Source organism: Sinocyclocheilus anshuiensis, unplaced genomic scaffold (assembly GCF_001515605.1).
Source record: "Sinocyclocheilus anshuiensis isolate Anshui unplaced genomic scaffold, SAMN03320099.WGS_v1.1 scaffold807, whole genome shotgun sequence".
Lineage (NCBI taxonomy): Eukaryota > Metazoa > Chordata > Actinopteri > Cypriniformes > Cyprinidae > Sinocyclocheilus > Sinocyclocheilus anshuiensis.
The window spans coordinates 96,051-105,875 of NW_015551077.1; the positions used below are offsets into that span (position 1 = coordinate 96,051).

The 9,825-nt window shown below is 35.2% G+C and overlaps 1 protein-coding gene across 1 annotated transcript in view; it reads right to left on the minus strand.

The window, feature by feature from the left end:
• The window catches only part of etfa (electron transfer flavoprotein subunit alpha), a 14,457-nt gene extending 5,742 nt beyond the window's left edge, over nt 1–8,715 (minus strand). Inside the window, exons 1-9 of the mRNA XM_016452464.1 lie at nt 8,616–8,715; nt 7,474–7,623; nt 7,309–7,390; nt 7,034–7,116; nt 5,149–5,248; nt 4,223–4,333; nt 3,871–3,972; nt 2,468–2,536; nt 2,281–2,363 (exon numbers count right to left, since the gene is read on the minus strand). Of these exons, the coding sequence (XP_016307950.1) occupies nt 2,281–2,363; nt 2,468–2,536; nt 3,871–3,972; nt 4,223–4,333; nt 5,149–5,248; nt 7,034–7,116; nt 7,309–7,390; nt 7,474–7,623; nt 8,616–8,654 (819 nt within the window). The 5' untranslated portion in view covers nt 8,655–8,715. The remainder of the gene's footprint in view (nt 1–2,280; nt 2,364–2,467; nt 2,537–3,870; nt 3,973–4,222; nt 4,334–5,148; nt 5,249–7,033; nt 7,117–7,308; nt 7,391–7,473; nt 7,624–8,615) is intronic.
• Between the last annotated feature and the right edge of the window lie 1,110 nt (nt 8,716–9,825).

Sequence of the window (9,825 nt, forward strand, 5' to 3'; positions counted from 1 at the left end):
ATAGATTAAACATAAATAATATTAATTAAAATCAAGTAGTATTATGTTAGCTATCTATATATAAATTCTGGCAATTAATCATGTATGATATTTACTAAAATCAAATAAAACATTATTTTTCATTATTTAATTTCTAAACATTTAACATTATTAAGAGATAGATGTAAAGCAAATCAAATTATTTCTCTCATTTATCTAACAAACATATTACATACATAATATATTATTCTCTCTTCACATGCAAAACTAGCCAGTTATGAATCACTTGTGACAGGAAGCTCATTTAATATGCTTTCAGAATCATAAATGCACAAGCCTGATTGGCTGATGCCTCCGGCAACAATATGGTGTGCCATGTTTCAATTAGCAGCACTTAAAACGAACGGCACTGGGTTTAAATGAGGCTGGTGCTTAAAATTAAATCATGAGCTAGACTCCTGCTTGCATAATATACAGAAATGTGACTGAAAACCCTCAACAAGCGGCAATTTAGCCACGTCACAGGTTGCTAACGATACAATAACGAAGGATGTTTAAAGCTGTAAATCTGAGCTAAACCGAGCAGGATCTCGGCGTTGGCACAGAAGCACTCTGCTGACCTCCCGTCCCAGAGCACAGGCCACAACATCCTCACAATTACTCAAAAGAGGAGCACTTGGGGGGTGTGGCAGGGAGCTCCCCCTCGCCTCCACCCTTGTCCCGAGGGAGTGGTACATCAGTGGCTCTCAGCTTAATGCACTGCTCCATGAATATTTCAGTGCAGTTTAATGTGGCTGTGGCTCTCTCCCGGGGGCCACCGCTTCAATTTGCGAACATGCGGCCGGCCGGAGCACTAAAAGCCAGTGGGAGAGGAAGGAGGGCAGGGCTGGTGTTTCAGATGGGCTGAAGTGATGGTGACCTGCAAATATCTCAGTATCCACAGGATGGAGGAGGTTGTAGTGGGTGGTGGATAAAAGTTTGCTGAGGATTTCTTGTAGTTATCAGATAACTGTTGCTAAGCATCTAAAAGCCAATATGATCTTTGATCTCCTCCACCTCCCTATTTACTTCATAACAAATTAAAATCTTTTGTTGTTGTTTTTTTAAATCTTTCTTTAAAATGTAATTTCTCCACCTCTGTTGACGTAACAAAGGCTGCACAGCAGAGGAAAAATAGTATTAACCAAAGATATCAGTCTAACGTCTCATGTTTTAATCAAATCAACTCCTGCCCTCATGTATTTTTTGCTGAATGTTTCAATACACAAAAAACAGAATCTGTGACATTACTGAAGTTGGCACTTTACAAGAATAGGGCACAAAACACGGCCTGAATGTCTTGAAATCCTATTATGCGGTGCTATTTTTTCAACAAATGGTCTGTGAAAGATGGTTCAGAATATGTTAAATGGCACCCTAAATATTACAAACTAAACTAAATTATTACAAGAGCAAACTAAAGGTTAAATACTGGTTTGAAACTTAATCATATACAATCAATAAAATAAATAAATAGGTTTTGTTAAATGTTTTGAAATAGATTTTCTGCTTTCATATTAATTTTACTTAGTTTTAATCATTTTTAATAAAGTTTTTGTGATTTTCAACTCCACATCATACTTAAATAGTTGTAGTTGCAGCATCATGGTGCACATCTTTAAACATGTATTTTACATAAAAAAGCAGCAAAAAATCCAAATCATCAAAACCTGACCCTGAGGGCTAAAAGATTTCGATTAACCACAAAAGGCACACTCAATCGACCCAAAACAACACTCATCCATCTTGAATCAAGTTCGTTTCACTGGACTCTTCACTGGCAGAACTCATTCGGGACTTGTTCAGGGTGAATACTAATGCACAACAGTCGGGTTGTGCTTGACAAGCTTGTCAAAACATTTAGAGAATTGGGTTTGGGACTGATTTGCCCGGTTTGAGCTCAGGGCGGACCTGTGTGGTGCACGGCTCTACTAATGGCTCTGGTAAATCATTTAGAAGCCGGAATGTGCCATTAACTACATCACAACGCCTCAAAGCTCCGCTAATGTGTAGATAATGACAGCGGGGAGGTCCCACTCGCAGCGGATAATGGAAAATTACGCTTTTTAAAGGGCAACACGGATCCATCTTTCTGGACTCAAACAGAAACAACAATTAGATGTTGTTGTATTTAAAGTGAAGATGGTTTTATCAAGTCTAAAAAGCTGGTGGGTTTGTAACTTTGAGAGAATTAGCGTGCATGTGATGGACTGTAGGACACATGGAGAAATAAGACAACTGGTTTTTGACGGCGGTACTTACAGGAGCCACAATCTTTCCAGTCTGTCCAACCTGCATGTCGTTGGGGACATAACCAGCGTCAACTGCAGCTCTGGAGGCACCGACTGCAAGAACATTTTGGTGGTTTCATTTTAAATTCACGTAGCTTGATAAAAAACGAACACTAAAACAGAACCTAGAGTAAAAATCAACAAAACAAACAGCGTACCGGCTGCGTTCAGCTTGTCGGCGAGGTCGTAGAGCAGTTTGAAGTTCTCGCCGTTCTTCAAGCCCCTCCCTGTTATGACAGAAAGACGGCAGATGGGCATAAAATATGAAATTACTGACAAGGTTATGACTCCATTAGGATCGATACCGTCTCGGTTTACTATTGATTTTCTGAGCAAAGAAAAAAAAATGCCTGGAAATTTCTAGGGAATACCCAACATCATGACCTACGGCTCAAACAAACAATGAACGTAAACACAAAGATGATGTAGTCTCTGTGGAAAGCAGTTTCAGTTTATTGTAATTTATTGATGTTATTTTTCTTTGAATAAGCAATAAAATATGAGAGTTTCTGCTTTATTGCTTTTAGAAATCAATCAAGCTTTGTTTATAATCAAATATTACAATACAATAAGGTAAATAAAATACAGTGAAAAGCAAATTACATGATATCTAGATTTAAAAAAAATATTTTATAAATGTATTTATTTAGTCATACCAGCCTCAAAAAGGTGGCAAAAATTTAATAATAATACTATAATACACAATTCTTACATTATAATAATTCTGTAAAATTCAAACTTAATATTTAATATTTGATTAAATACTTATACGATTCAAAATGAATGTTATAATGAATAATTGTAATTGACTGTTGTTATTTTTCTGTAAGCAATAAATTATAAGAGTCTGTGTCTACAGGTTGTTTAGAATAAAATATCCTAATAAAAAATACAATTAAAAATGAAATGTTTCATAAAAAAAAATTTTTTTTTTAATAATTACATGGTATCCTTCTGCTGTGTTTTTATTTATTTATGTATGCATGCGTGTACTTATTTATTTATCTATCTATCTATCTATCTATCTATCTATCTATCATAAAAAGCTATATTCATGGTAAAAAATAAAAAAGCAATAATACAATATACATTGAAGTTTCATACAACATTAAGATAACAATTATATAAAATCTTTTCATATTTGATATATCTACACACACACACACACACACATATGTGTGTGTGTGTGTGTAGATATACATCAAATACTAAAGAATATTATACACACACACATACAATTTCCCCAGGTGAAAACCAAAAACATTTCTGAATAAAATCATTGTCTAGTAACATTAAAAGCAGTACAGGCCAGTAAAATATGGAGGTACCTTACTTAAAAAAAAAAAGAAAAAAAAAAAAGAGATATTAGTGACTCTTCTGCTTGAAAAAGGGTGAAGTGATATAGGTAGGTGAACAGGTTCTCATAGCATAGCTGAAACACTGCACTGACCAATCAGCATTTGAGAGTGAACTACACATTCTGTAACATGCATTAGTTAATATTAGGACACTTTCCTGTAATGTCCAATGGATGATTGTGGTTCATGTGCGAGGTTCTTACCTCCAGACACCACGACTTTAGCACTGGTGAGTTCTGGACGGTCACTCTTGCTTAGAGTTTGTTCCAGCCACTCAGAGACCCCAACAGGGGCAGACGGAGAGACTGCAAAAGCAACAACATCTCGTGAGGAGACGTCCAAATAAACAGGCCGAGTTGTTCTGAAATGCCGTTTACGATCCCTTTAAAGCCAACGTTTAAACAAACTAGCCCATCAAAACCTCGCAGCGGAGAGGAAGATTATATACAGCACTAAATACTATAAACCTTTGTGTGTGGTATCAAAGTCAGCGTGACCTTAAAGCAAAACATGAACAAACAACAGTGTGTTTAACTTTATCAAACGACTCAGTACCTTCCTCTGAAGAGGCGCTGCCCCCCTCCACAGCCGCAGGTTCAAAGGAAGTGCCTCTGACGGTGAAGACCTTGACGCTTTCATTGCACTTGATTGTGCAGAGGGCATTTCCTGTGAACGAAAAACGGGAAAATAGGTGTTTGAAATGACGAGAAATATTCTTAATAGCAAAACATACAAATTAAATTAAATTAAATTAAAACAACTAAAAATATAAGACATTTAAAATCAAGTTTTAATGGTGGACTCCCAGTATAAAAAAGCTTGATTATTTTTTGTTAAAAGGAGCCAGATTGTCACTATATAATAGCTTGTATCAAGGTCATTAATACACATTACTACATTGTATAATGAAAAACATATCATCATAAAATGTCCATTTAAATACTTTTCAGATAATTTAAGAAAATGTATTAGAAATCATATGCACAGAACCTTCAAGGATCCCCTGGTTGAAAACCTTGGACATAAATGATCACCACACGTGGCAAACCACCACTTTTCATTTGATGTTTCGCAAGAAAAACATTTATATCTGATTTAAAATAACATTTAAATAAAAGAGTCTCATAAATAATATTTTTTACACAAGTGCTTTGTGCTTGCCAAAGATAAAGTGGCCGGAGTAATTAGGAAGTATTTATTGCAGTAGATTTTATGGATGAGAATCGGTGAACAGAAAAATAATACATGCAAAGTGGGACAAAAAGGCTCCAGGGTCCCCCATTAGATTTAAAAATGAAAATATATGATTTGTTTCAAGTCAGCGTGAGTCATTGCTCGTCTCCATGCACGATGACCAGACTCCTAAATCACAAACAATGAGAAGGATATGGAACAAACTAGGAAGATTATTTGAAAGCAAACAGGTTTAAAGCAAGCATTTCATTGAGAAGTGCTACTGGTGCATTAGTTTTTGTGTTTACCAGCGTAAATGGTCCTCACAAAGGTGTCTGGAGATTTGATCTCAATGATATCTGAAATGGGAGCCACATCCAACTTGGCAGCCACTCTTGGAAGGAGATTCTACAAATAAAGATACACACACACCCTTATTAAAGACAAACGGATGTATCTGAAGCTCTTGGATTAAGTTCAAGCCATTAAAACATGTCCATCCTTATCTACAGATGTGGTCAAATTTGATTCGTTTGGAAATAGCATTATTTCAGCAGGCATTGATCAAAATCCAGTTTCACCGCATGTCTGAAAACTTTGGCCATCCTGCATCGCAGACGGTATAAATATCGCTGAGTCTGAAAAAGAGCTCTAAGTTATGTCTGGAGGTGAAAAATATTGCATAGTGCTAATTCAAGTGTTTTATATAGTGACATAATGAAACCAAATCCACCACTTAAGAATCCATCAAATAAAATACGTTTAGCCAGTGAGGAAATTGAGACTAATACATCTCTTTGGTCTGGGGTTAGGCTACATAAGATACTGTTTAATGTATTACAATTCAATTTAAATACCATTAGATCTGCTGCCTGACAGTTTGGCTGTGGAATGACAAATAACCGTGCATATAATAGAGCCGCACTTATTGAGGACGGACTTCTCCCACTATTCCAAAAGTAAGAAGCCTGAGAGGGGCTCGGCAGTATGAGACTTTCTAATCCATTTCCCATTTGTGCTTTTCGCTTTGGGAAATAATCAAATAACCACAAAATCCTGCATTAAGCAAAGCATAACTACACTAATAACTGATGTGAACACGTGGAAAATAAAAAAAGCATCAAGGAAAAATTTATGTAAATTTGGCACAATCACAAAAAAAGAGCTTCTCAGCAAAATAAAAAAAAAAACTGTTTTGCATTTTGATCTGAACAATATTCATCAGCAAAAATAAAATAAAATAAAAAATTTAAAATGGCAATTTTGTACAGCCTGATAAAAGTTATTTAATCAGATTGTCAATTATGTCATCAAATAAAAAAAAATAAGGCAAAAATACATAAACCAATTTAGTTTGATCTGATAAAAATTCATCAAATAAAAATACAAACAAGGCAAAAAAAAGTATGTCAAATTAGCTTGATCTGATCAAAACAATCAAAGCAAAACGTGTGACATTTTTACAATTTGTACAAAGTTTATCATCAAACAAAAACAATCAAGGCAAAAACATGTGGAAGCTTTGTTCAATATGATAAATGTTCATCGTCAAATAAGTTCAAGTCAAAAATGTAGTTAAATTCATAAAACCAGATAAAAGTTTACGATCAAATAAAAAAACATAAAAATAAAAATTTAAAACAAAATAATGTTTAACAAAAAACATAATGAAAAAATATGTTAATTTTATTCAATTTGATATAAAATAAAATTGTTCTATCTAATAAAAACTTGTCATTTTGTTCAGTCTGATAACAGTTTGTCATTACAATCAAAGCATAACCACAGTATTGTTTTTAACGTTCAAAATAGACTGTTGAATAAAACCATAAAATAATGATATAATAAAATCATAACTGTTATACACATGCTTTTTTTAATGCATTTAGTCTGCTATTTTACTCTGACAATTTTAGGCCTATTTGTTCCATCTGATTAACTCACGCCATTTAAATTGACTTTAAATAGCCGACAAAAGGTTTCAACTACCATTAAAGCAAATTAAAATGCTAATATTATACATACATGTTCAGTACATGCGATCTCATATAGATGCCTCTTTAAAAAAACCTAACCACAGTGTTGTTTTTTCCACAGTGTGTAAAGGACACAGGACGCAGGACGGCTAAATGATAAAGACAACAGAATGTCACCCTTTCAGCCCAACGTCCTCAACCTCTGCCTTGGATTTACCTTTCCGAAAGCAGAAGCTCCCGCACAGATGTGTGTGAAGCTGAACTGTTTCTGGGTTGCCAGGATGAGAGGCGTCAGCTCCTCTGTGACAGAAAGTTTTTCATTTAAATCACTCATTAACTCCTTCCCTCACCTGTCAAGACGCTTTATGCAAAGTTACTTGTGTAAAGCTTCCATAAAGAATGTACATGTACAAGTACAATGTACAAGTATCCATGTACAACAATCAAATACTTACGCAATTTAAGAACAAAACAAAATTAAGTTGGATTTACCTGGCAATAAACCTTTGTAGGCTTCATGTTGAGCTACCAGAACTTTCTTCACCCCTTGAACTTTGGACAACTGCTCTGCAACCTGTCCAGAAACCCATAATCAGGCCCCTGAAATCACTCTTTCAATTTGCTACACATAAATCAATGTGCTTGAACAGATAATACCTTTGCACAGTTTGTTCCAGCAACCAAACAGGACACATCACTGCCAAGTTTCGTAGCAGCAGTGATGGCATTCAGGGTGATGGGGGTCAGCGTCTCATTATTGTGCTCGGCAACTACCAGAGTACTCTGAAACCTCTGAAGCAGACCAGACTGGAAAGAAAAAAATAGGTTTGGTTAACTACTGAATCTGATACAGTAAGATATAAATATCTGGCCAGCCCTTTCACCCAAATAACTGATATGAGGTTACTATTTAATGCAGTGCAGCCAGACATTGTTCTGCAGCCCACAGAGGTCATCAGAAATCTGAGACATAACAGGGATCTGATCTAATATATTAACATATCAAATGCAATGTAGGTCACATTTTAAATGCATTGTAGGTCAAGCAGTTACTTAAAGGGATAGTTCACCCAAAAATGAAAATTCTGTCATCATGTATTCACCCTCATGTCGTAGGGAAAAACAAATACTATGGAAGTCAATGGCAACCACCAACTGTTTGATTACCAGCAATCTTCAAAATATCTTCTTTTGTGTTCAACATAAGAAAGCAACTCATACAGGTTTGGAACGACATGAGGGTGAGTAAATGATGACAGAATTTTCATTTTAGGGTGAACTAACCCTTTAAGGACAGTGAAGAGGTTTCATAATGCACTGTTTACATATTGCATAACCTTGACAGATAATTAGCAAGCTCTGATTATTACCTAATCATATACCAAGTGTCATGAACAACATGTCATGTTTATTAAATGTTGTTCAGAAGGTCAATACTTCTGTTTATAGCTATAAAAAGAAGCAAAACTATGAGAATATATGAAACTTGTCGTTTAGACGCCTAGCTAGCATCCTGTACAACCATGAAAAATATGTTAGCAAAGTAACCAACACATTTGACATCGCGCTTTAACGCTCACATTTCAAAAACAACACAATAAAACAAGATGATATGGTAAAGAACTGCAGTTTAGTCAAATATTGCCTAACTTCTGCTGAACTGAATGAGTTAGCCAGCGTGCTAAGCTATTCATTTAATTGTATTTCTGTCTAGACAGGGTAACGTTAGAGAGAACAAATAACAGCTTTAAAAGGAAGTGCGCACTTGTTATTGTGTCGTTTCGACGGATTTGTCTTACCAGCTGCCGGAGATCTGTCTTGTTTATTGCTTTGAGCATGATTACAGCAGCACACTGTTACTGCTTTAGTAACAGGGGATAGAGGTTAAGTTGAGTTCTCGCGAGACTTTGCGAGATCATAAGAGACACCCCCCTCTTGAGTATAAATCAGTTTGTAACAGCTCGAATGTGGTTTTCTTGGTGGTAACATTCCTCAGGATATGTGCGTATAGTCAAATATATATATATAAATGTATAAGAAAATAAATAATCAATAAAATGTTAGTAGAGACGGAACTGTCTAATAGCAGAGTGGGCGGAGTCTGTGCGGATATTTAATTAGGAGGTGTGGTTTAACAGCTTTGATAATCTGTGGAGCTTCTAGTTCAAGTCAAGAAGAGTTGGCACTTGGCACGGAGACTGTAAACGCAGCAGGGTCCACTGGACCGAGGGTTGCATTTTTATGACTTTATTTATGATTTTCTATTATAGGCAGTGGTCATTTTTGGAAACAGTAAAGCAAAATAATGCATTTTGATATGAATATGAGCTTTTTTCAGTGTTTTTAGAGGTATGATTCTTATTAACTTTTGTTTGTTTGTTTGTTTGTTTTATTTACTACTTTTATGTAATTTATTGATTTGACATGAGATTGTATGCTTTGTATTCACGTGCAAAATAATGATTTTTTTTTTTAAGTTGAAGACAAGAGAATGATGGAGATTATTTATTTATGACTTTTTGGATTTACTGTAGTAGTTATTAAACGAAGAATTTAACGTTCAAGACTGTTCAATAAAATTGCACAATAAAATAATTGTTAAAAATCATTAAAAAAAAAAAAAAACATTTAGCCTGCTATTTTATTCTGGCCATTTTTAGGCCTATTAGTTTGAACTCATTCGTTTGAATTGACTTTATAAATAGCCGACACCACAAAAGGTTTACAACTACGATTAAAGCCAATCTAAAACACTAATATTGTGTTCGGTGCATCATGCAATCTCATAGATGTCTCTTCTCGACCCCCTCATGGAGACAACATGGTTTCTTAGTATAGCCTAAATGAAATGTATTTCTTTGCTGGGTTAGAGGTCAAAGTCAAAGGTTGAGGTTCGACCCGCGGTCACTCTGAGAGTGAGTGGATTAACAAAACGACTTTGATTGTCCGAATCATTTTCAGGGTGCAATAAACGAAATTATTCATTACGGTTGCTTTTAAAAATATGTG